The 26,136-nt window shown below is 45.4% G+C and overlaps 1 protein-coding gene across 6 annotated transcripts in view; it reads left to right on the top strand.

Annotated features, from left to right (window-relative positions):
- The window catches only part of PECAM1 (platelet and endothelial cell adhesion molecule 1), a 101,746-nt gene that overhangs the window by 37,492 nt on the left and 38,118 nt on the right, over window positions 1-26,136 (top strand). For 2 of the 6 annotated variants that reach the window (XM_032616021.1, XM_032616020.1), the window contains 6 exons: window positions 5,925-5,989; window positions 9,367-9,524; window positions 9,611-9,637; window positions 18,262-18,555; window positions 22,379-22,684; window positions 25,809-26,084. In XM_032616021.1, coding sequence (XP_032471912.1) covers window positions 5,925-5,989; window positions 9,367-9,524; window positions 9,611-9,637; window positions 18,262-18,555; window positions 22,379-22,684; window positions 25,809-26,084 — 1,126 coding nt within the window. Of the gene's footprint in view, window positions 1-5,924; window positions 5,990-6,603; window positions 7,126-7,447; window positions 7,510-8,557; window positions 8,814-9,366; window positions 9,525-9,610; window positions 9,638-18,261; window positions 18,556-22,378; window positions 22,685-25,808; window positions 26,085-26,136 lie in introns of those variants that run through there. The other 4 variants (XM_032616023.1, XM_032616022.1, XM_032616025.1 and 1 more) reach the window with 4 other exon arrangements.

Raw genomic sequence — 26,136 nt, 5'->3', positions numbered from 1 at the left:
GTATCAGGACTTCATTCTTTTTGTTGCCAAATAACAATCTATTGTATGAATATACCACATTTTGTTTATCAGTTGGTGGACGTTTGAGTTGTTTCTACTTTTTGGATATTATTAATAATGCTGCTATAAACATTTGTGTTTCTGTAGACACATTTTCATTTTTTTGGATAAATACCTAAGAGTGGAATCACTGCTGGGTCATATTATAACTATATTTTTTAAACTTTTGAGGAACTGCCAGACTCTTTTCCAAAGTGGCTGCATCATTTTATAATCCTACCAGTTGTGTGAAGAAGGTTCTAGCTTTTCTGCATCCTCGTCAACATTTATTATTGTCTGTCTTTTCAATTTTAGCTATCGTAGTAGGTGTGAAGTGATATTTCATTATGGTTTTGATTTGCAATTCCCTAATGACTAATAATGTTATGCATCTTTTCATGTGCTTATTGGCCTTTGTATATCTTCTTTGGAGAAATGTTTATTCAAGTCCTTTGCCCATTTTAACAAATGGTTGTCTTTTTCTGTTACTGAGTCATAAGAGTTCTTTAAATATTCTGGATCCTTATCAGATATATGATTTCCAAATATTTCCTCCCATTCTGTGGATTGCCTTTCAGCTTCTTGATAGTGTCCTTTGCAACACCAAAGTTTTTAACTTCAATGAAGTCCAATTTATCTATTTTTTCTTTTGTTGCTTATGTTTCTGAGAACAGAAAGCACAAATACCTATCGAGTATTTTTTAAAAATTAATTATTTATTTTTGGCTGCACTGGGTCTTCGTTGCTGCATGTGGGCTTTCTCTAGTTGTGGCGAGTGGGGGCTACTCTTAGTTGCAGTGCGCAAGCTTCTCAATGTGGTGGCTTTTGTTGTTGTGGAGCACAGGCTCTAGGTGTGCGGGCTTCAGTAGTTGCAGCCTGTGGGCTCAGTAGTTGTGGCTCACGGGCTTAGTTGCTCCACGGCATGTGGGATCTTCCCAGACCAGGGCTCGAACTCACGTGCCCTGCATTGGCAAGTGGATTCTTAACCACTGTGCTACCAGGGAAGTCCCATGGTGAAGCTCTGGCCCCTCTTTCCAGGCCAGTGCCTGGGCTACTCAGGGCAGAAGAGAGCAGACCCCTTGGTCCTTTGGGCCGTTGTGCAGTTGATTTGCTGTCAGGGCCAACTCAGCCATTAGGCCCAGGAGGCACAGTGCCAGGGCCTACAGCAATACTTTTAGGGGCCCATGAAAAAAAAATAATTTTTTTTTTGGCTGTGCCATGGCCAAAATAAATAATTTTTTTTTTTCAGGATCTTGATTCCCTGACCAGGGATTGAACCTGCACCCACGGCATTGAAAGTGTAGAGTCCTAACCACCGGACCACCAGGGAATTCCCCCCAAATAATTTTTTTTTTAATGGATGAAGGGGCTCGCAAAAATGCCCACAGCCATGAATCATGATATAACCCTGTGTCCTGTCAGTGGAATGGAGGGGGTGCTCCAGCTGGGGATGGAACAGCACTGACCCCTCCACAATGTCCCGACCTACTTCCCTTTTCCCCAGCTGCCCACCTTTGCAAGGGGTCAGACTGGGGCTATGAGGACAACATCTGGGTGGGCATTGAATTAGGGGCTCTGAGTCCCTCCCCTTGAGCTCATTAAGATGGCTGATTTGCCAGACCAGCAATTCAGGTGGGGCAACCTGGGGCCCAAAGCAGACCTACAACAATTGTTATTACTACTCTTGTCTTTATTGTTACTACATTCCGTTCTTATTGTGCCCCGCTGGTTAAATGTGCTTTCAAATACTAGCTGTCATTTTCTCTTCATGACAAGCCTGTGAAATGGGTAGAGTGGGCATATTATTCCCATTTTATAGGTGTGGAAAGTGAACCTCAAAACACTGACACCATTAAGCTGCAGAGAAGGGACTGGAAACCCAGGCTTCTGATGTGTGTGTTAGTACGTGTACATTCTCCCGTTAGGTGACTTTTGAATCTGGCAATGGGGGATTAGTCCCACTAGTAAACTTGCCAAGGTTAATTAATCAGACCTCCCATCCCGGGCTGGTCACAGGTCACTGCTGGGGGAAATGGCCGATATCTTGTTTCCTATCAGTGTAGTCATGAAATAGATGGGAGGTCAGTTCTGCCCAGTGCCTGTAGCCCTCTGCCATGATTGCCGCCTGCCTCCCTCGCCCTTCCTCCCCCACCCACCCCAGCTTCTCAGAAAAACCACTTCCTGAGGTTTATTTCACCAGGCAGCTTTTTCAGGCGGTTAATGGATTGCTGTGATTTAGATTGTGACATTCCTGTTTTGTGTTGTTTTTTCACACAGCCTTTTTTTTTTTTTTTTTTTTTTTTGCGGTACGTGGGCCTCTCACTGTTCCCGTTGCGGAGCACAGGCTCCGGATGCGCAGGCTCAGCGGCCATGGCTCACGGGCCCAGCCGCTCCGCGGCATGTGGGATCTTCCCGGACCGGGGCACGAACCCGTGTTCCCTGCATCCGCAGGCGGACTCTCAGCCACTGCGCCACCAGGGAAACCCCTGTGTTGTTTTTTCTAATGCAAGCATATTTATTTATGTTACATTTTATAAAAAGGGGAGAATGGTGGGATATAAGAGAACAGGATATCTATATATCATTAGGAGCAAAGGCGTAATATGGATCATGCCAGAGTTAGTTCCATAACCATATTAAAAACAGAATGTAACACTCTCCACCAAAAAACCGGGATTCTGAAGCTCAGATATGTCATTTGTTAAATGAAAGGTGACGTCCCCAGTTTTTGAAGGCAGAAGCACCGCATGTAGAAAACACCCTGTCCTCCTTCCCTTCGGCTGAGAAGAGGGAGAAGAGAGCAGTACTGTGGTAGAAATAGGGCCCTGGGTGAGCTTGTTCTGCCTGGTGGGCATTCCTGGGGTCTTCATCCCTGGCAATGTAGGAGTCAGTTCCTTGTTTAGTTACCAAGAAGCTAAAATAGCTATGCGGAACCTTTTTTTCATTTTTGTTTTCCCCCAATCAAGGAATCCACTAAGAACCAGAGGAAGGAAGGGGAAGATATGTGGGGGCCACACACATATAAAAAGCCACTTGATTTCCTATTTTTAAAAAGGTGAAATAGGAAAAAAAAAATCCTTTTATACTTTTTTAACTTTTAATAAGACATTCTTATTTACAAATAAAGAATAAGGAGCATGATGATCTTTTCAAGGAATAAAATAAATGATGGACAATATATGCTTCAGTTCTTATCTCACAGCCAAGTCATAAGAGAGAAGGAAGAGATTTCCCTGAGAACTAAAAGGAGTGGTTCCCCTGGAAAGAGAGTGAGAGACAGACAGACAGACAAACCTAAGAAGAATAGCAAGGGAGGCTCTCCCATGAGGATCCACAAGTCCTGTGAAGGACCAGCCCCATGTTGACGTGACTCTGGGGCCTCAGCACAGGTGACCCTGCTGTACTGGCTGGGCTGGGCTGGGGTGGATACAGCAGCCATTTTAAGTGATTTCCAACACTGTGATACATTCACATGATTTAAAAACTAAAAAGGACACAAAGGTTTATAATGAAAAATATACTGAACACTATAAAACATTGGGGCTTCCCTGGTGGTTCAGTGGTTAAGAATCCGCCTGCCAATGCAGGGGACATGGGTTTGAGCCCTGGTGGGGGAAGATTCCCACATGCCATGGAGCAACTAAGCCCGTGCGCCACAACTACTGAGCCTGTGTTCTAGAGCCCGCGAGCCACAACTACTGAAGCCCACAGGTCTAGAGCCCATGCTCTGCAACAAGAGAAGCCACCACAATGAGAATCCTGCACACTGCAATGAACAGCAGCCCCTGCTCACTGCATCTAGAGGAAGCCCATGTGCAGCAACGAAGACCCAACACAGCCAAAATTAAATAAATAAAATAAATAAATTTATTTATAAAACATTGCTGAGAGAAGGTAAAGAAGACTTAAATAAATGGAGAGATATGCCATGTTCATGGGTCAGGTACTCAGTATTGTTAAGTCATCAGTTCTCCCCAAATTGATTTATAGATTCAATGAAATTCCAATCAAAATCTCAGAAGGGTTTTTTTGGTTGAAATTGAAAAGTTGATTTTTAAAATGATATAGAAGGGCAAAGGGTTTAGAATAGTCCAAATAACTCTGAAAAGGAAGAAAAATGTTTGAGGACTACTAACACTATCTGACTTCAGGATATATTTTAAAGCTACAGAAATCAAAACTGTGTGGTATTGCATAAGGGTAAACAAATAGATCAATGGAACAGAATAGCGACTCCAGAATATACATATGTCCACATATATGGACAACTCATTTTCAACAAAGGTGCAAAGAGAATTCACTGGAGAAAAGATAGTCTTTTCAACAAATGATGCTAGAACAATTGGACATACACATGCAAAAAAAAAAAAAAAGGAGAAGAACTTTGATCCACACCTTGCATCATGTACAAAAGTTAACTCAAAATAGATAATAGGGAGTTCCCTGGTGGCACAGTGGTTAAGAATCCACCTGCCAATGCAGGGGACACAGGTTCAAGCCCTGGTCCAGGAGGATCCCACATGCCACAGAGCAACTAAGCTCATGCACCACAACTACTGAGCCTGTGCTCTAGAGCCTGCAAACCACAACTACTGAACCCACGTGCCACAACTACTGAAGCTCACATGCCTACAGCCCGTGCTCCACAACAAGAAGCCACTGCAATGAGAAGCCCGTGCACCTCAACAAAGAGTAGCCCCCACTCGCCACAACTAGAGAAAGCCCACATGCAGCAACGAAGATCCAACACAGCCAAAAATAAATAGATTAAATAAATAAATTTTTTTAAATTAAAAAAATAGATAATAGATCGAAATGTCAAAACATTGGGGAAAATTTCTGAGACTTTGATAGGCAAAGATTTTTTAGATGTGACACCAAAAGAATGATGCATAAAAGGAAAAATTGATAAATTGGATTTGATTCTTTAAAATTTAAAGCTTCTGCTTATCAAAAGACACCATTAAGGAGATAAAAAGACATGCCACAAACTAGGAGAAATATTTGCAAATTACATAATTGATAAAGGACTTATATTCAGAGTATATAAAGAATTCTAAAAGCACAACACTAAGAAACAAGCAACCTAGCTAATAACTGAGAAGATTTTAATAGACCCATTAAATGGCAAATAAGTAAAAAAAAAAAAAAAGGCAAATAAGTACATAAAAATATGCTCAATGTCATTAGTCATTAGGTAAATGCAAATTAAAACCATAATAAGAAAGCACAATGCTCCCCACTAGAATGACTAAAATTGAGAAGACTGACCTGCCAAGTGTTGATGAGGATGTGGAGCAACTAGAACTCTCATACATTGCTGGTGGGAATGTAACATGGTGTAATCAGTTTGGTAAACAGTTTGGTAGATTCTTAAAATGCTAAGCATATACCTACCTTATGGCCCATGCATTCCACTCCTAGGTATTTATGCAAGAGAAATGCAAGTATGTGTCCAGACAAAGGCTTGTTCATAGCAGCTCTATCTGTATTAGTTCAAAACTGAAAACAACCCAAATGTCCATTAATAGGTGAATAAGCAAACCCGTATTTTCATGCAATGAAATGTTACTCAGTAATAAAAAGGATGAAGTACTTATTATGCTGATTGAAAGAAGATAGACCAAAAAAACCAACAAAAAGTGCATACCGTATGAGTCCATTTAAATAGAATTCTAGAAATGCAAACTAACCCATAGTGACAGAAAGCAGATCATGTTTGCATAGCGGGTGGTGGGTGTGGGGAGAGGGATTCAGGGAAGAAAGGATTGCAAAGGTGAAACCATGTAACTCAGATTGGGATTTGAACCCACGGTCTGTTAACTGAGATTACACACCTGGTCTCAGGATTTAATGAAGCTCAGGTTCTTGATGTCTCATTGCAGAAAGAATTCAGCAAGAGACAAAATGATAAGCAAGAAGTGGATTTATTCAGAGAGAAACACAAAAGGTGAGAAAGGCACCAGGGTATGGGGTTTTTCGGTTTTTATAGGGGTGCGTAATTTCATAGGCTAATAAGTGGGAGGAGTATTCCAGCCATTTTGGGGAAGGAGAGGGGATTTCCAGGAATTGGGCTACCACCCACTTTTTGACCCTTATGGTCAGCCTTGGAACTGTCATGGGGCCTGTGGGTGTGTCATTTAGCTTGCTGATGTGTTACAGTGAGGTATACTGAAGCTCAAGGTCTAGTGGAAGTCAACTTGTCTGCTGTCTTGGACCTATTTGGTTCTGATCAGTTTATGTTGTGTCCTCAGGCTATGTCATTCTTTTAAAGGTCGTGCCCTGCCCACTTCCCTCCTGTTTCAGTGGGGCACAAGGAAACTATTGTGGGTGATGTATATATTCACTTTCTTAATTGTGGTGGTCATGTCACAGGGTACACACATGTCAAAACTCTTCTAATTGTAACTTTTATTTATTTAGGCCACACCCAGCGGCTTGTGGGATCTTAGTTCCCCAACCAGGGATTGAACCCTGCCCTCCGCCGTGAAAGTGCAGAGTTCTAACCACTAGACCGCCAGGGAATTCCCAAATTGTAAATTTTAAATATGCGCAGTTGTTGTATGCCAGTTATACCTCGATAAAGCTGTTAAATTTTCCAATTTCTTAAAAATTTAAAAGGTAATATAAAAATAAAAGGTAAAAAGTCACATAACTTAAGAACTAAAAAGTACAGAAAGGTTTACAATGAAAAATTCCTAGTTGCCCAGTTTCCACCACCCACTACAGGTAACAAAATCTTTTGCATTGCTATCAACTTTACGTAAGTGAATGTTTGCCTTTACTGACAATAGTCAATAGTAAGTAGCAATTCAAACAAAGATTTATGTACCCTTAGAGAGTCAGGTAATCCCTAGGAGCGCCTGCTGGTCAATGCCCAGTACTGTATTGAAAGAATACACTGTAATCCTTTTTGCCTATTTCTAAATTTCAGATAACTTTTCTGAGAATTCCCTGGTGGTCCAGTGGTTAGGACTCTGAGCAGTCACTGCCGAGGGCACAGGTTCAATCCCTGGCCAGGGAACTAAGATCCCACAAGCTGCACAGTATGGCCAAAAAAAATTAAAATTAAAAAATAAATTTCAGGTAACTTTTCTTATGTTATCTATGTGTTCATTTCCTTTGTCCATTTTCCTTTTGTATTGTTGATCTTTTTCTTCTTGATTTCTGAGAGCTTTTTACATATCAGAGAGGTTAGCTCTTTGTCTATGATGTGAGTTGCAAATATTTTTTCCAGTTTATAGTTTTTCTCTTGATTGAACTTTTTTTGGGGGTGGGGGGCAAAGCAGAACATTTATTCATGGAGTATACTTTATCAGTCTTTCATATTATGACTTCTGGATTTTAAGTCATAGTTAAACCAGCCTTTGCCCAAGATCATGAGGAATTCTTCTCTGTTTTCTTCTAGAACTTTTATGTTTCATTTGTACCTTCAGATGGTTGAATCTGGAATTTATTCTGGTGCACAGTGTAAGTTGTGGGATATAATTTTTCCACTTTTCTTTTGAAACATTAACACATTTTTGAAATAAAGCTTTATTTTCTCCTGGTGTTCTAAAAGTACTAGCATTGTGGATGAAACAATGACTAAATTTTAGAAGTTTACTTTGGAACTTAGGGCCATGCGGTGGGACATTTATCAGTATGGCTTGAATGTCACTTTGAGAAGCAAAAGTTGCTTACTCTACAGTTTGTAAAAGTTACCTTTGAAACCAACATTTATTTTATTACTCAGGGCGTTTCCTTTTTTTTCCTGCCAAATCAAAATTTGGTAGCTGGTGGGGGTAATTTCCAGTAGGTTGCCAAAGGAGATAGTTTACAGTGGGGAATGGAAAATACAAAACAACAAAAGTAAAAAAACACAATAGAGGGCTTCCCTGGTGGTGCAGTGGTTGAGAGTCCGCCTGCCGATGCAGGGGACACGGGTTCGTGCCCCAGTCCGGGAAGATCCCACATGCTGCGGAGCAGCTGGGCCCGTGAGCCATGGCCGCTGAGCCTGCGCGTCCAGAGCCTGTGCTTCCCAAGGGGAGAGGCCACAACAGTGAGAGGCCCGCTTACCGCAAAAAAAAAAAAAAAACAAAACAAAACAAAAAAACACAATAGAAAAAAATTCCTTTATGCATACATTGCTCTCTAACAGCTCTTATCAAAACTTCCATTGAACTGTAGATCACAGAGAGGTACTGTTCTCTAGCTGGAAACCACCACTTCTTGGTACTTGCCCTGAGGCAGAGAAGTCTTTGGTTTCTCTGGTCCCCGTTCAAATGTGACTTAGCTTTACCATGTGACGGTATTCAAGGGTAGCATTTCAGAAAGCAGAACCGTGACCCCAAGGCAATGATCATCTAATTCAGACAATACAGTTAACTTGTCCTCTTTCAGTCAGTCATCCATTTTGCTAATGTTTTTGGTCATCTACTAGGTACCAGGCACTGTCCCGCTGTCATGGAGCCAGCAGTCCACTTGGGGGAGGAGCAGCTATTATGGCACACGGTAGAAAGTGTCTGACAAAGGAAGACTAGGGAGGTGAGGGGGCCCAGAGGAAGGGCAGCTCAGTGTGGGGAAGACAGGGGACGATGCTAGAGGACTGATGCCTAAACTGAGTTATGATGAATGGGTAGGAATTCGCCAGAAAAGGAGAGGGGAAAGGGTACTCCAGACAGGGGAAGAGCATTGGCAAAGTCACAGACATGTGATGTGTTCTGGAAACTATAAATTCTAGCAACCAGAATGTAGGGGCAAGGAAGGAAGAGGTGAGAGACCAGGCTGGAGAGGTAAGTAAGGGCTGGATCGTGCAGGATTGGAAACTGACTTTCTCTGCAGGGCAATGGGGGGAGCCATTACAGGGTCTCCCTGACAAACCTGCAATTTTCTGAAAAAGTCAGCCCTCTCCATGCCTTTGTCAGGAAAGGCAGTAGGTCCAGGTTTAGGCTATATGGAAAGAGCCCCCTTGGAGGGGCCAGAGGAAAAACAGAGATTTGGTGAGTGTCCAGGGAGAGAAGCCCTTTGCGGGGAGGTCAGAGAGAGGGAGGAACCCTCTCTGGCTGCCATGAGAAGGGGCCCCCAAATCCAGGCCAGACGCAAGGAGGGTCAGGAACGCTGAGGCAAATGTCACTTGTGCCTTTTTTTCCCTCTAAACAAACTAAACAAAGCAGCTGCGCCCGGTGGCCCCTCAGGAAGGCCAGTCATTTCCTGAGGAGATATGAGGCCGCCCAAGCATTGTTCCCGGTTTCCAGCATGGCCGCCATTACCTGATCAGCGCCACGGCCGGTTTGTCCGCGGTGCCTGGAGAAGCTCCCACATGGGTCTCTGCTTTTCACGGGGCAGGTTTCTCACCTCCGTTGCGTGGGAAGTGGCTTCTTTCTCCGGAGCATGGCGCAAAAGCAGAACTAACTACCCGAAGACTTCGCTCACTCTCAGGATGCAGCTGGGGTGGACCCAGGGGGGCACGATGTGGCTCCGCGTCCTGCTGACACTTCTGCTCTGTGAGTTTTCCCTCTCTTCCCACATCACTTAAACTTCACGAGAATTGAAGCTCGTGAAATCAACATATTTCTCCTGTCTTTTCCAGGTTCAAGCCTTGAGGGTCAAGAAAACTGTAAGTTGTAAAATTCCTACCTGTGACTCTTAAAACTCATGTCAAATTGCTCGGGTTTAATGTTTATAACAATTCAGAAACATATTCAAATTGTCAACTAAAGTTGATTCTGCATTTAAAGAAGGTTTTGGAACAAAACACTTATTCTAAGCCAAGTTTTAGTCAGCATGTTCTAGAAGTCGCATACATTTCCAGATCCTGGTAAACTGCTATCTGTTAGGATTGGGGGCAGTGATAAGAAAGTGATTCCATAATTTGTTTTTTGTTGTTCTACCATAAATTTCTTTTTTTCATATCCTACCCTACCCCTGATTGTTTATTCACAAATGAGATATAATCAGTTTGTTAAATCCATGAAGTCAGAACATAGTTTATTTAGTTATTTTTTTAAAATATTTTATTCATTTATTTTTGGCTGCGTCGGGTCTTAGTTGCGGCATGCAGGATCTTTCCTTGCGGTGCTGGGGCTTCTTTCTAGTTGTGGCGTGCGGGCTTAGTTGAGGATCTTAGTTCCCCAACCAGGGATCAAATCCGTGTCCCTTGCACTGGAAGGTGGATTCTTAACCATTGGACCACCAGGGAAGTCCCGAAGTCAGAACATAGTTTAAATTGTTGTTGTGACTTTTTTTTCTCCTAAATGATCTAAAGCAGATTAGATATCATTTCCCATCTACCCATGAGGCTACGATGGTATCTGCAATATTTTGTGCTTGGGCATGGGAAGTGGGGCTTCTGCCTGTCTTTGAAATCTGGTCTGTCATCCACTTTAGAGCTAATTTTGAATCATTAAGATGAGCGGGTTTGGAGACTTCCCTGGTGGTCCAGTGGTTAGGACTCCACGCTTCCACTGTAGCAGGCACAGGTTCGATCCCTGGTCGGGGAACTAAGATCCCGCGTGCTGCACGGCAGTGCAACACACACACAGAAACACATGCCCACACACACAAATAGATAAGCAGGTTTTGTTTTGCTTCATCTGGACCGTGTGAAGGAGGGGACTGGGCTGGGTCTGGGGGCTGAATAGAGGGAGAGCCCACAGAACAGGATCCCCTTGTCAGAGGTCACTTCATTCCACGCAGAGTTGGGGTGACTGGGTTGCAGACAGTTGTACAGCTATTTGGAGATGATGTGTGTGGGTGACACTGGTTTATTGAGCCAAGGCTTGGAGCAGTAGCTCTGCACAGAGAGGGCTCGTGCTGGCTACTTAGCAAAGCCGGTCTGGCGGGTCTCCTGCGCGTGTGTCCATGTGCTTCGATGGGTGTTTGATCCCCATGGCAACCCATGGAGGCAGGATGTCCATTATCTTCATAATCAACCTAATTGACTGATGATATCTCTGCACCTCAGAGAAACAACTGACTTGCCCAAAAAGAGCCGGATAGCAGGACATCAGCACCAGAACCTCCCCTTCCCAAAACCTGATTGTCCGGAGCCTGGAGCCATAGGCCTGACTCAGATCTTTAAAGCCACTGTTACTCTGTCTTTCTGAGCCTTTTTCCCAATCTGTAAAATGAGGGTGATGCATCAGTATGAGATGAGATTAGATAAAAAGATGTGACGTGCCAGCCCAGCGTGTGGGTGATTAGTAAATAATGGTTTCCTATGGTCCTAGCTCACCCACCATCATGGCTCCTGCACCTCCCTCGCTCTGTCCACTCCAGCCCGTGTGCCCTTGCTCTAGCCCAGACCACACCCTGCCAACACGTGTGCCTCTGGGCTTCTGCTTCTCTTGCTCCAATCTCTCTCCCATCTTTGTCCTCACCTCAGGGGGAAGTAAATCTCTCCCTGCCCAGGTTTCCTAGAGAAGGGTCTTCGTACCTTCAGGGGAGACCTCAGAGCCGCAGGACCCGGAGCCGGGAGGCTCTCCTACTCCCTCCTCAGGCTTCTGCCCTGTTTTATACAAGGTGCCTGTGCAAGGTCACCACTGGGTGCTGGCAGAGTGGGGGCTGGGACCCAGGTCTCACATTCCTCAGGCCACCCAGGACCACGTTGCACGTGCACGACCTGCCAGCCCGCTCCATGTAGCCTACTCCATGGTTGAGGTGCTTGGTCCGCCCTGGCCCTTCCTCTCCTTTTACTTCGGGCCCCCGCCCAGCCCCAGCCGGCCAGTCTCAGGAGATGACCTCAGCTCCCTCTTCACCTAGAACACAGTGCTGTCTGGAGGGAACTCCCTCCACTTCCCGCCCTGCCCCGGCTTCAGGCTTATCTTCCTCCCCACCCGTCCTCCTGACTTCCCTCCTGGCTTCAGAGGCCATGTCTATCCCGTGGTGGGGCAGGGCCAGCCTGTCCACCTGGGCTCCGAGCCCATCCCTGGCATCACCCTCCTCCCCCAGGCTCTCATGCTGTCTTTATTCAGCCTCCACCCCACTTTTAGTATCTATTCTTTCCTTTCAGTCTACAAACATGATTGGTAGCTCTTGGTTTTTAGGAAAAAGAAAAATCACAAACAATCCCCCCACCCCCCCCAGACCTCCCCCGTTTATCTTGTGCCCCACTATCTATCCACTCCCTTCCTCAGTCAAACTTGTCCAATGCCTGGTTTCTAATCACCGTCTCTGCTTCCTCACCTCTCAGGCGCCCCTACCTATCAGGTCTGGCCTTGGCCCCCACGCCTCCCTGCTACTAGAACCCTCTCATAGATGCCATTCTCATGTTCAGCCCTTAGCCTTTGGGACCCCGGTGTTAGCACAGAGCCTCTTTCTTTGGCCTCGTAGACCTTCTTCCCTGGTGTTCTTCCACCTTTCTGACAAACCGTCCTTTTTCCCCCGGGAGACTTGGACTTTCCCAGGGTCTCATCCTCTCTGAAGCTCAACGCCCCTGCTCTGTACACCTCCACATGCCCACCCTCTAGTCCACTCCATCTCTGGCCACTCCCCTGACCATCAAGCTTCCCACGGGGCCAGTGGTTGACATCTCCTCCTAGTGGTCCCCCAGGCCCCTCAAACCAGCTGCGCCACCGAGACTTTGGCTCCGCCCTTATCTTTCTCTGGCTTTGTCTCTGTCAGCCCGCGGCACCCATATCCCCCTGGGTACCTAATCCAGGAACCTTATCTTCCACTCTTTGCCTCAATCCCCATAGCCAATCAAACAAGTAAAGTACATATCACAAATATTATTATTAATGACATTTAGTACATTCATAATGTTGTGCAAACATCACCTCTGTCTAGTTCCAGAACATTTTCTTCATCCCAAAAAACAAGTCCGTTTGCATACACTAAATATTTCTCAAGTCCACCCCTTCCCCTCAGCACCACTGCATCTGCCTGAGAAGAGGCTGCATCAGCTTTCACCTGAACCATCGTCCACGTTGTTACAGGCCTCCAGTCTCTCCTCCAGCCCACAGTGATCTTTCTAAAGCTCCAGTGTCATCCTGTTACCGCCTCCCTGGCAAAAGCCTCAGGACAGGTCACAGCTTGTCAGCATAGTGGGCAAGGCTCTCTGTTCTGCCCCCTCCTACCTGGCCCCCTGGACCCTCCAGCCTCACACTCTGTCTCCTGTAACCACCAGTGCCCAGAATGCATTGATTTCTCATGCCTCTGTGCCCTGGTACATGCTGTTCTCCTGCCCCGAGCACCCCACCACCCTTTCCTGTCCTGGTCCAAGGCTCAGTTCAGGGGTCACTTCCTTCAGGCTTCCCTTGGCCTCTCCTGGGCAACCCTTCCTCCTGGTGCTTACATGATTGTACTCCAGCTATCTGGGTCCCCACCAGCCTGCACAGTCTAGGACAGCAAGGATGCTTTCTTATTCACCTTGTAATCCCAGCACCTGACACAGGTGCTCAAGAAATGTCTCACTGAAAGGGACTCGAACTGAACTTGGAGGTGCTTGAGACTCAGATGAGCTGGGTCAGCACACTCCATTCTGAGCACCGCAGTTCATCAGAGCCTCCATGCTTCATGGCTCCCTGGATTTTCCTGACAATGATGGGGGGCCCCTCCTTCTCTACCCACTGCCCCCTTTCTTTCTGAGTCATTTCCAGGTTGAGGGCCGAGTGGCTGGCGGGGTCATGATGCCTCATCTTCCCTGGAGCATCAGCACCTGCTGGCCCGTAGCCTGAGGCAGAGGGAAGCAGGTCCCTTTGTTTCAGGATCTGGGGATTTGGCGCTGTGGTCGCTAGGTGCCTTATCTGTGCTGTGGTGACTTTGTTACTTGGATCATCTCCATCAGCCCCTCGTCTCTCCAGGTTGAAAAGATCTGGCCTCTTCAGGCTATTCTACAACCCCGTCCTTCCATTACAGTTCTGAACGTTTTGTGTCCTGTCTCCAAAGAAACGCATCAGAGGTGGTTCATGGGCCCCCTGACACCCATCTGTGAACCTGCGGGAGGCCCGGATTGTAGCAATCACTCTATCGTGTAAATAATGAGACCTACACCCAGGTCTTATTACTGGCTGTTCCTGGAAAGTTTATTCACAAAGAGGATAATATTTTCCATATTATCTTAATAATCAGGTAGAGATTTTTTTTTAATTTTTTAATATTTTATTTACTTTTTTATACAGCAGGTTCTTATTAGTTATCCATTTTATACATATTAGTGTATACGTGTCAATCCCAATCTCCCAGTTTATCACACCACCATCAGCCCCCCGCCATTTTCCCCCCCTGGTGTTCTTACGTTTGTTCTCTACATCAGTCAGGTAGAGATATTTGAAGGTTGGGTGGTGTGTTTGTTATCTATTGCTCCTTAACAAATTATCCCAAAACTTAGTGGCTTAAGATAACAATTTATTATCTCACAGTTTCTGAGGGTCAGGAATCTGGGAATGGCTTAGTTGGGTGGTTCTGACTCAGGGTTTGTCAGGATATTGCAGATAAAATGTTGGTCAGGGTTACAGTTATCTGAGGGCTTGTCTGACGCTGGGGAATCTGCTTTTAAGCCCACTCACGAGGCCGTTCCTCACCATGTGGGCCTCTCCATAGGGGTGCTCATGACATGGCAGCTGGCTTTGCCCAGAGTGAATGATCCCAGAAAAGGAAAGAGTGACCAAGATGAAAGTTGCAATGTCTTTTATAAACTAATCTCAAAGGTCACCTACTAGCACTTCTGCTGTATTGTTGGTCATAAGACCAACCCTGGTCTGATGTGGGAAGGGACCGTATGTGGGTGTGATAACCGAAGGCAAGGCTCACGGGGGCCCGTCTTGAAGGCTGGATACCAGAAGGGTGGTGGTCATGGTGATAAAATCTAGGCTGTGGTTCTGTTGCATCACATCAATGAGCTGGGATCTGTATCTTTTTTTTTTTTTAATATTTATTTATTTTTGGCTGTGTTGGGTCTTCGTTTCTGTGCGAGGGCTTTCTCTAGTTGTGGCAAGCAGGGGCCACTGTTTATCGCGGTGCGCGGGCCTCTCACTATCGCGGCCTTTCTTGTTGCGGAGCATAGGCTCCAGACGCGCAGGCTCAGTAGTTGTGGCTAACGGGCCTAGTTGCTCCGCAGCATGTGGGATCTTCCCAGACCAGGGCTCAAACCCGTGTCCCCTGCATTGGCAGGCAGATGCTCAACCACTGCGCCACCAGGGAAGCCCTGAGATCCGTACCTTGAATAATTTTTTTAATATAAATTTATTTATTTTTGGCCACATTGAGTCTTCGTTGCTGCGTGCGGGCTTTCTCTAGTTCCAGCGAGCAGGGGCTACTCTTCATTGCGGTGCCCTTGGGCTTCTCACTGCGGTGGCTTCTCTTGGTGTAGAGCACGGGCTCTAGGTGCATGAGCTTCAATAGTTGTGGCACATGGGCTCAGTAGTTGTGGCTTGCGGGCTCTAGAGCGCAGGCTCAGTAGTTGTGGGCTTAGTTGCTCCACTGCATGTGGGATCTTCCCGGACCAGGGCTCGAACCCACATCCCCTGCATTGGCAGGGGGATCCTTAACCACTGTGCCACCAAGGAAGCCCTGTATCTTGAATAATTTTTTAAAAATGCTTTTCCTTCTCCTGTCCTGCCTTCTGTTTTTTTCTTTTTTTTTTTTAATTCTTTTGGCCGCACCGCACAGCATGTGGGATCTTAGTTCCCCAACCAGGGATCGAACCCATACCCCCTGCAGTGGGAGTGCAGAGTCCTAACCACTGGACCGTCAGGGAAATCCCATGTCCTGCCTTCCTTTCTTCTTCCTTGTCTGCTCCCGCTGGCCATGGAAGTGTGTGGTTCCTACCAGTGAATCAGCTGCGTTAATTTATTAAGCAGATGTATATTAGATTTGCTTAGAAAAGCAAGGTAGGCAGAAGCGTCTTGTGTTAGTGCACATCATCCTCTCTAAAAAACTGCTACCTGATGCTTTAGCCAAGTTTGCTTTAAAATTGTTAAACAGTGGTAGAGCTCCCTAGGGATGGTCTGTAGGAGACCCAGGCAGGGCTGGCACTGAGGCTGGAAGGCCTGGAATAGGGAAGAACCGTGAAATGCAGACTGTGAGCTCTAGGTGGGCAGAAACTGTGCCAATCTTACCCTTCTCTGAACCTCCAGTACTGGGTCCGGTGCCTGGCACAGAGACACCCCCTTCAATGTCTGCTGAATGAATGGTACTGAGGAAGCAGGAAGGAGGTGTCAATCAGGGGCCAGGCATCGGGCAATACAAACCTGCCCCTTCAGTGCTCTCAGCCACCTTGGTTCCGTCATTGTTCAAGATTAAAATACCAGGGAAGGCAAGTATTAGTGTTCCTACTTTATAGGAGGAGAGGTGGTAGTCTGGAGAGGTTAAGTAACTCCCAATGACGCCCAGCTAATGACTGTGGGATCAGGGGTTTGGACTGGGTGTGCCTGACTTGCTTTCTTCCTGTACCCAGTTCTGTGTCCCAGTCTGGGGTGTACCAGCCATGGGTATGCATTTCATTCAGGATGATGACACTGAAGTAGCCCAACACAGTGGGATGACTAACACCGGGAGTCTGGAGAAGTTGCTGTAATTCACCTGGGAAACTAAAAAATTATTGGGTTTTTATTTTTTTTCTGAAAAAATTGACTAGAAATATGATTTCAAGAAAGACCTTTAGAGACCTCAAGACTCAAGAGTTGGTATTATATCTGTGACTGACAGAATCTAGCTAACATTTTGCAAGCAATTCATCTGTGCCAGGAACTGTGCTCCAAGAACTTAAACTCAGGTTCTCATTTACACTTACTGTTATTATGTCCATTCTATGGATAAACAAACTGAGGCTCAGAGAAGCTCAGTAACTTACTAAAAGCCACACAGTTTGTGAGCAGAGATGGGATTTGGCCCAGGAAGTCTGACTCTGCGCTCATCTTCTGCTCTTCACCATCTCCTGATAGAATCACTGTACTAAACAGCATGGCTTAAAATGAAGAAGGAGGTACTGAAGGAGTAGGGAGACCTGCCTGTCCCTACCTGGGATGGGAACATATCAATCTACGGGAAACTAAACATGGTTCAAAGAAACTTCTGTTCCGAGAGCTCACCCAGCAAGCTCCTCAGACCAGGAGCTAATAAGGAATGCAGTAAGACAGAAAAGGGGATTCTAAAGATTACTGCTGTAAGAAATAAATTTAAACAATCATCTTGTTTCATCTCATGACTAATCAGATGCCATTTTTTGTTAAATTAATTGCTCAGAAAAAAAGGCACAAGGATGGACTGTTGTATTCAGTTTAAAACCTGAGACATATTATAGACAAGTTAAATTCTAAGGTGTTCAAAAACGGTTTGACCTTATTAAAAGAGAGAGAAAGAAAGACCATTTTTTGCCAGTATCTCTGGCCAGCTACCTTGCTATACCTTTTTTTGTTTGTAAAATGATTTGGGACCACTTGTAAAAAATATGTATTATTGTTCAATAGGATAAAATAAATAAGGAAATCAGAATGAGAGGAAAATATGGCAGTCAAATAAAACTGTGACTCTTTTAGCACAGAAAAATGCATCCCAAAGGTTGCTAGAGGTAAAATTTGGGGCTTATACTTTTTAGCAGCCAAAGCAAAAACGGGAAGCAAGATGCATGAGAAAAAGTGGTTTCAAGTTCTCACCCATCTGGTGAGGCTTCTGACTTCATCAGCTAGAAAACACCAGTTGAGACTGTGCTAATTTGTTCAGGCGGGGGAGTGGGTGGGTGGAGTGGGGCTGGGGGAGTGGCTGGACGTGAGCATGTGATTTCAGTATGGTGGTAGCCATCATTTATCAAGCAATTACCGTGTACCAGGCACTGGTACACCCAGGAAATCACTAGGTAGTTTCCTGCTCGTCTTCTGTAAGTCTTACAACAACTTACTACGTAGGTATTATAACTCCATTTTATAGATGAGAAAGTTGAGCTCAGAGAGGTTAATCACCCAAGGTCACACAGTAAGTGATGAGCCAGGACTTGAACGTTTGTCTACTTGAATCCTATGCTCTCTCCAGGGGCCACCATGCGGCAGCTCACAGGCTGCATACATCTTATGGACATGTTTTATTTGTCACACTCCGAAGACTGCCACCTTGTCATGGTGGGAATATGAGCAGCTTAGTATCAGCTGCCTCGTGCTTGACCCGCCACACACAGTCACTACTCACTACTCACCTGGGACTACTCACCTGGACACTATACTGCATGGATGTGATGATACCAATCTGATGTGGTGACGTTGTTTCTGAGATAACAGGTGTGTCTGCTCTCCTCCCCTTGGCCTTTAGCTTTCACCATCAACAGCATCCACATGCAGATCCTGCCGAAGCAGGAGGTGCAAAACGGGGAGAACCTGACCCTGCAGTGCGTCGTGGATGTCAGCACCACCTCGAGTGTCAAGCCTCAGCACCAGGTGCTGTTCTACAAGGATGACGTGCTGTTTCACAACGTCTCCTCCATGGAGAACACAGAGAGTTATTTTATTCCCCAAGCCCGGGTCTATGACGCAGGGACATATAAATGCACTGTGATCCTGAACAACAAGGAGAAAACGACTGAGGAGTACCCGGTGTTGGTGAGAGGTGAGTCCCTGGAATGGAACACAGCTCAGGCAGGTGAAGCGTGAACACATGCAGGAGCCAGCATGGTGATCGAACGAGTCGTAACACCGGACCTACCTGCCCGTCCATCATCCTTCTCACTCATCTGCCCGACACTTTCCTAACCTGGAAATGCAGGCATTAGGCATGCTCCCAGTACACCAGGCTTTTCCTCACCTCCAGGCCTTTGCACATGCTATTTTCTCTCCCTGGAATACCCTCTTCATCTCGTCTCCTCGGGAACTATTTCTCCTTCAACACTCAACTCAATGATCTCTTCTCTGACACTTTCCCAAACAAAACTGATCTCCCCCATGGTCCCAGTCCTCACAGCTCTTATGCTTTCTCTGCGTTCAGTGGTATTGGTATCAAGGTCATGGGGCTGAGTGTTGACTCTGGATTCTGCAGTCACTCTGCCTAGATTCCAATCTGGACAAGTCCCTTAACCTCTCTACACTTTAAAATTCTCATCAGTAAAATGGAGATAATAATACTACAGAGCTCAGGAAGTTATTAAGAGGATTAAAAGATATCCTGTTAGTAAAGAGCTTAGTGCAATTTCCAGCACATAATGAGTTTCCAATAAGCGGCAATTACTATTTGACTCGATATTGCAACTTTCTCACATATCTGTCTGCTCTTCTGGATTTTGAGATCCTGAGGGAAGAGATGGTGTTTGGTCTAATTTTGTATCTCAAACAAACAAACAAAAATCTGGCTCACAGTAGGCACTCAATAAATGACTGTGGAATAAATTAAACAGTTGAAAACAGCAAGTAGAAATAGAGATGGAAAAACAAGAGAAATATCATTGTGGGAAATTTGGGTCATAGAGTTCCATCCGTCCATTCATTCATCGATTTACTCCTTCAAGAAGCATGTCCCAAGGCTGCAAGTCAGGAAAAAAAAATAGGTGCTAGACATGAAAATGCATCAGACAGGTCCTAGCTCTGGACGCAGTTACAGTCCTGTGGGGAAGAGAGACATGTAAACAAATCATTGCGGTCCAACAGTCATCTGTTCTGAGCGCCTTGGGAGCACAGCGGTGGGAGGAAACAATTCTGCCTAGTGAAGTTAGGGACGGCTTCCTGGAAGAAGGGACACTGGGTCCAGATATAGAAGATCGTGTGGGAATTTGCTTGATGGTGAAGTGGGGCAGAGGACAGAGAAAAGGGATGTAGCATAAAAGTGAAAGCGCAGAGCTGAGAAAGAGGTTGCCAACCCAGCAGAGTGCCCCTCAGTCAAATTCTCCACCTCCTGAAGACAGGTCTTCATGTCCTGTCTCTAAAACAGAGATCACTGGGAATCTGTGTGTACCCTTGAAGGTTGCTTTGTTTTTTTTGGTTTTTTTATAAATTTATTTATTTATTTTTGGCTGCGTTGAGTCTTCGTTGCTGTGCACGGGCTTTCTCAAGTTGCGGTGGCTTCTCTTGTTGCGGAGCATGGGCTCTAGGCGCACGGGCTTCAGTAGTTGTGGCTCATGGGCTCAGTAGTTGTGGCTTGCGGGCTCTAGGCGTGCAGGCTCAGTAGTTGTGGCACACGGGCTTAGTTGCTCCACAGCATGTGGGATCTTCCGGGACCAGGGCTCGAACCCATGTCCCCTGCATTGGCTGGCGGATTCTTAACCACTGAGCCACCAGGGAAATCCCGGTTGTTTTGTTTTGAGGATTAAATGGGTAGCAGATGAAGCCTTCTTAGTGATGGAGTGTTGGATGAATGAATGGCCCGTCGTGTGCGAGGTGCTTGCCCAGACCATCCTTAGAAAGAAGTAACCCTTTCATCAAACAAGAAGCAGGAAGAACCAGTGGGCAAGTGTTTGGGGGCGTTTTCCTTTCAAAAGCATACAACCTCTGGCCACCTTCCTGTCAGGCTTTGAGGCTCACAGGGGAGAACGTGACTATATCACCCCCCAGGCCAGTTCCTCCCTGGGTGTCCTCTGGTCTGTCGGGGCATGGCTGGCCAGACATCCCTTTGTGTCACCAGGGGCAACAGCCACAGGGATGCAGACCAGCCCTCCTCCATCTCCACTGCGGACAGGGGAGGAGCCAACAGGTCCAGGTATTCACGTTAGTGATGAGGAAAGATTGGCGGGCCAAGAGTTTGGGAAATGTACGTCGAAAAGAAATGCGCTGGCAAACTTGGATGATTTAATGGATACAGTTTGTGAATTCAGCCCTGTGCCTCCTTGACAGCTGCTGACATAACTGTCATTTCTGCACTTTTGAGCTCACTTCTGTGATCAGAATGGTCATTCATACTATTGTTACCTCCAGTAATAAGGAATACCACTTACCAGGCCCTCATGAGATAAACAATTCTAAGTGCTTTACGCATGTTGTGTTTTCCTCCTGCAGTTGCACTGGCAGATAAGCCTGGTCCCTCCCATGTACAGGTGTGGCTGCTGGCACTCGGAGAGGTTGGGTGGACTGGTCCCGTAGAAGGCAGAGCCAGGGTGAGAACCAAGATCTATCTGACTCCACAGTTGGCCTGTCCAACTCTTGATTATTATGATAGGTTTTTGAAGTAGACAAAAGGCAATTCATTCATTCATCAACCATTTATCGAGTGCCCACTCTGAGCCAGGCTGAGGACCCAACCATGAATAAGACATGACCCCGTCCCTTGCGGAGCTCGTGTGGGGCAGGGCAACACCTTTTCAAACAGCTGCCACCAGGAGTAACAGCAGTGGTGACAACACAGTACAGATCTCCTTCCCAAGAGGACAGCCCTCCATCTCTGACCTGGGTGGGTCAAGAAAAAAGGTTCATGAGTCTTAGGTGACTGGGGGAGGTGGCACATCCAGGAAGAGTCAGTTTTAGGATACAAGCAAGTCTGTCTGACTCCAAGGTGGAGTTCATGATCCCCAGACCACGGGGGCTGGATGGGACATCTAGTCTCAGCCAGGCTCTCCTGGCTCCCCTGAATCTGACCTTGGCTTACCACCCATTGTATTTTCCCCTCCAGCCCTTCCTCGGCTCCGGACGGCCCTCCTGAAAGCCACTCCTGTCACTTGGCACAAGCAGATCCCCATGCACATGTGCGCCCTGAAATGCCTGTCCTTAGCCCTCATCCCACCTCATGTGTCCAAATAACCCCCTCCCTTCAAGATTCCTCTAGGGTCTTCTCTGATCCCCCCAGGCAAAGAGGGCCTCCTCCTTTCCCTACTGCTCCGTCACTCACTGTCTCTATGACACACTCTGATGCTTGGTTATTTTCAGCTTTGCTTTTTGAACTGAGAGGCCATGCCTCCCTCCTCTCCCCCGACCCCCCAACCTCTGGCTCTGGAGTCACACAGACCTGGAGTCAAGTCTCAGCTCTGGGGCTTGACGGCTGTGAGCTTTTGGATGAGTCTTGAACCTCTCTGAGTATTACCTTCTTCATCTGTAAAATGGGCATAACTTTCTCTTTCCTGCCCACCCAAGAGTTTTATTATGAGAATTAGAAAATCGGGTCATGGATATAAAGTCAATCCTAGCTTGTGGTAGGCATTCAATAAATTATAGCAACAATCACAAAAATATCCATAAATACTGGCTGTTTATTTTGTTTTTAACTCTATCAGTTGCCTTCCCAATGGAGTTATAAACATTGAAAGCACCAACCACATCGTAAACATATTTTATATTTTTCAAAGTACTTGGTACGGTGCTGGAAGCATACTCGCTCAGTAATTACCTGGTAGGTAGCACTGAGGTTCTGGGAACAAAACAAAAGAACCCTCAGATGGGTCAGCCACAGTGACTCAGCTGAGGGGCGCTTGTGCCACTGGAGCGAACATACTAACGGACTTTCTCTTCCCCCAAAGGAGTGTCCGATCCCAGGGTGACGCTGGACAAGAAGGAGGTCATAGAAGGCGGGGTCGTGATGGTCAACTGCTCTGTCCCAGAGGAAAAAGCTCCAATACATTTCACAATTGAAAAATTCGAACTAAATGTAAAAGGCGTCAAGCAAAAAAGAGAAAAAACTTCCCAGAACCAGAATTTTGTGACGCTGAAATTCACAGTTGAGGAGCAAGACCATGCTATATGGTTCCAATGTCAAGCGAGGATCGTTTCCGGGACCCACGTGGAGCCCTCTAGATCCATCAGGAGTGAACTGGTCACCGTGAGGGGTCAGAGTCCTACTCTCCTTTTTATCATTCTTTCTGGTTTGCTGGTTTGGTCTGGGGAGGAAGAGCCCAGAATTGGAAAGGGGCTGGGGCCTTCTGGCTGGACTGCTGTCTCAAGACTGTTCTTAATCACTTTATGTTTTTCAAACTTTCTGACTGTGACACAGTTAAAAATATATATATACATATATATTTCCCAACAACACGTAACCTTAATATATGATGCATTTTGCTATTTTTCTTTCTATTCTCTTTCAGTTTTTTAAAGCACTGGCCTCGACTCCCTGAAATGATGCCTTGTGTGACCTGCAGTTTGGAAACCATGGCTTTAAGCCAGTGAGGATCAGACACCAGGAAGTAGGATCTGGAGGGGATCCAGAGGGAAGGGGGGCCAGGTCCTCAGCCTTTGCCGCCCAGGTTTTTTTTTTTTTTTTTTTTAATTTATTTATTTTGGCTGCGCTGGGTCTTAGTTGCAGCACGCGGGATCTTTTTTAGTTGCGGCATGCGGACTTTCAGTCGCGGCATGCGTGTGGGATCTAGTTCCCTGACCAGGGATCGGACCCAGGCCCCCTGCATTGGGAGCGTGGAGTCTCACCCACTGGACCCCCAGGGAAGTCCCTCTGCCTCCCACATTTGATGAGGGACTCCACTCTTCTACCCACCCTTCCATCCCCAAGACATTGGACAAATAGGAAGCAAATGAGGTGACCTGAGAAATGCTCTCAGGAGAGAAAGGCAACAGCAGAGGGGAGCCTGGGTGTCAGTGTCCAGGACAGAGAGAGCTCAGAGCTCCAGGTTAGGCAACCAGCAGCTCCCGGTGACCTGAGAGGGAAGCAGTTGTGAAGCAGGGAGGAATCAGGAGAAGGCACAGTCTACTGCAGAGAGCCGCAAATGTATTCGGGATAGGAGCCCTAAAGCTTATCATAAACGACCCTCTGCTTTTGGTACCTTACTTCACCTCTGCCCGACGTGCATGCATAATACTTTATTTATGTGTATATATTTACTATATAGTATTATGTATATATAGTATTTCGTATATACGATATGTTTCTTATTATAATACGTGGTGTGGGTTAAATTTTCAGAAAACATGGTACTATATAAAGTATAAAGTGACAGTCTTCATAGTAAGTACCACTACTCAGAGAAAGCCCTTGTGTGGTCTTCTAGACTTGTTCTACTCATTCTTCATGTACATACACAATTTTTGCTTGTTTTTCTTTGCTTTTACAAAAAAATAGGACCAGTCAAACATTCTGCCTTATAACTTCTTTTTAACAACCATAACATATGTGGACTTTTGTCCATATCAGGAAATAGAGATCTTTATCATTTTAGTGGCAACTCGGAATCCTGTGCCCTAATATATTTGCCTCGTTTTCTATTGATGGACATTTAGGTATTTTCCCACTTTTTTGCTATTAAGACAATCTTGCTTATACTTATAACTTATACCTTCTGTACTTTCGTGAGTATTTTATTATTATTTATTGGTCAACTTGTTGATTCAAATGTTTTGTGCATTTTCAGTATTGAAAGATATCGCCAAAGTGCTCCTCCAAATGGATGAACATTTCCATCAAAAGTGTTCCATTTTCCCACATCCTCACCAACACAGAATATTATCAATGTTTTGTTATTTTTGGCAATCTGATTGAGGTGCAGTGATATAGCATTGCTGTGATTTGTATTTCTTTGGTCTTCCGTGAGGTTGAGTATGCTTTTTATGTTTATTGGTCTGTTACATTTCCGCCCCCATAAACTGCTGGTTCGTACACACTTTGCCCATATTTACCACTTCTGGTTGATTTGTTTGAGCCCTTTATAAATTAAAGGAATGTGCTCTTTCTCAGGTACTGTGCAAATATTTTACTCAGTTTGTCATGTGTCCTATTTTTTATTTCCATGAAGAAGCTTTTAATCTTTAGTTAATCAAATTTATGCATCTTTTGGGAATTCCCTGGCTGTCTAGTGGTTAGGACTCAGTACTTTCACTGCCATAGGCCCAGGTTCGATCCCTGGTCTGGAAATTAAGATCCTACAAGCTGCACAGCACAGCCAAAAAAAAAAAAAAAAAAAAAAAAAATCTATGCATCTTTTTTCCTTACGGTATCCAGTTCTGTGATTCACACCTAAAGTTCCTCCACACTCCAAGATTATTAAAGAAAAAATGCACCTATGTTTTCTTTTACTGTTTCTGTGCTTTAATTTTTTTTTTCTCCCGCATTTAGATCTCTGGTGCATCTGGAGTTAGTTAGATGCTCTCTCTTTTTGACTTTTACTCAGGAAAAGACTTTTTTTAAATTATACCTTTTTATTGTGAATTGAAATGACTTTACAGTAAAAAAAAAAAAAAAAGAATATTAAAGTATTATATTACTCTGAATTCACTTTTGGCATTTTTTAATGTTCTTATCTGCATTTTACATAGTTGTAATCTGTGTACATACTCCCTTACGCACTGCTGTTTTTTTGGTGGGAGCAAAGGCCTGGCCCTGTTTCTCTCACCATCTCCTGAAGATCCAACACCCTGATATCTGACCCATATCCATATTTTATTAAAGCAGTGTTTTTCAAACTGCATGAGTCATGAAATCAATTTAGTCTGTCACAACCAGTATTTTTACAAAAGAGGTAGACTAGATTAGAAATCACTTTTGGGGGGCATACAGTTATTTAAATATGCATTTCCACGAAGCTGCACTTCGGAAAGTGATGGAATATCTAGGCTGAAATGCCAGAGGTCCATGAAATGGTGTGATAATTACCTAGGAAATCCTTGGTGGGCAGGGGGAGAGTCTGTTTGTCACTGCTGTGATTATTTCTGAGGTCATTTGAAGAAAGTTCTGTAGATGAGATCTAGGGAAGATGGTTTGGCCTTTGGGAAGCTCAAGAAAGTTAGAGAACTGAAGTTAAGAAGAAGGCTGAAGATGCAAGAATGATCTAGAAGGGTGGGAGCATCAAAGCAGCCTAGGCAACGGTTTTTGAGAGGAAAGGTTGAATTTTTTTAATTAATAAGGAAAAACTGTTGTTGATATGAAAAAGAAAAGAAAAGGGGAGGAAGTGCCTTTCCCCCTCACCCAGGTTTGAACCTGAATCCAACCAGCTTGTCCTCTTCTTGTAGAATCCTTCTCTAATCCCAAGTTCCACATCAGCCCCAAGGGAACGATCATAGAAGGGGATGATCTCCACATCAAGTGCACCATTCAAGTGACGCACCTGGCCCAGTCGTTTCCGGAAATCATAATCCAGAAGGACAAGGCGATTGTAGCACACAGCAGGCACGGCAACGAGGCCGTGTACTCAGTGATGGCCACAGTGGAGCACAACGGCAACTACACGTGCAAAGTGGAAGCCAGCCGCATATCCAAGGTCAGCAGCATCGTGGTCAACATAACAGGTAGGGCTGCTGCTGGAGGGTGTCAGCATGTGGTGGGCTCAAGAAGCTGCTG

The sequence above is a fragment of the Phocoena sinus genome, chromosome 20, assembly GCF_008692025.1.
Source record: "Phocoena sinus isolate mPhoSin1 chromosome 20, mPhoSin1.pri, whole genome shotgun sequence".
NCBI classification, from domain to species: Eukaryota; Metazoa; Chordata; class Mammalia; order Artiodactyla; family Phocoenidae; genus Phocoena; species Phocoena sinus.
The sequence above is the reverse complement of the archived record's forward strand: the minus strand, read 5'-3'. Positions and strand labels throughout refer to the sequence as shown.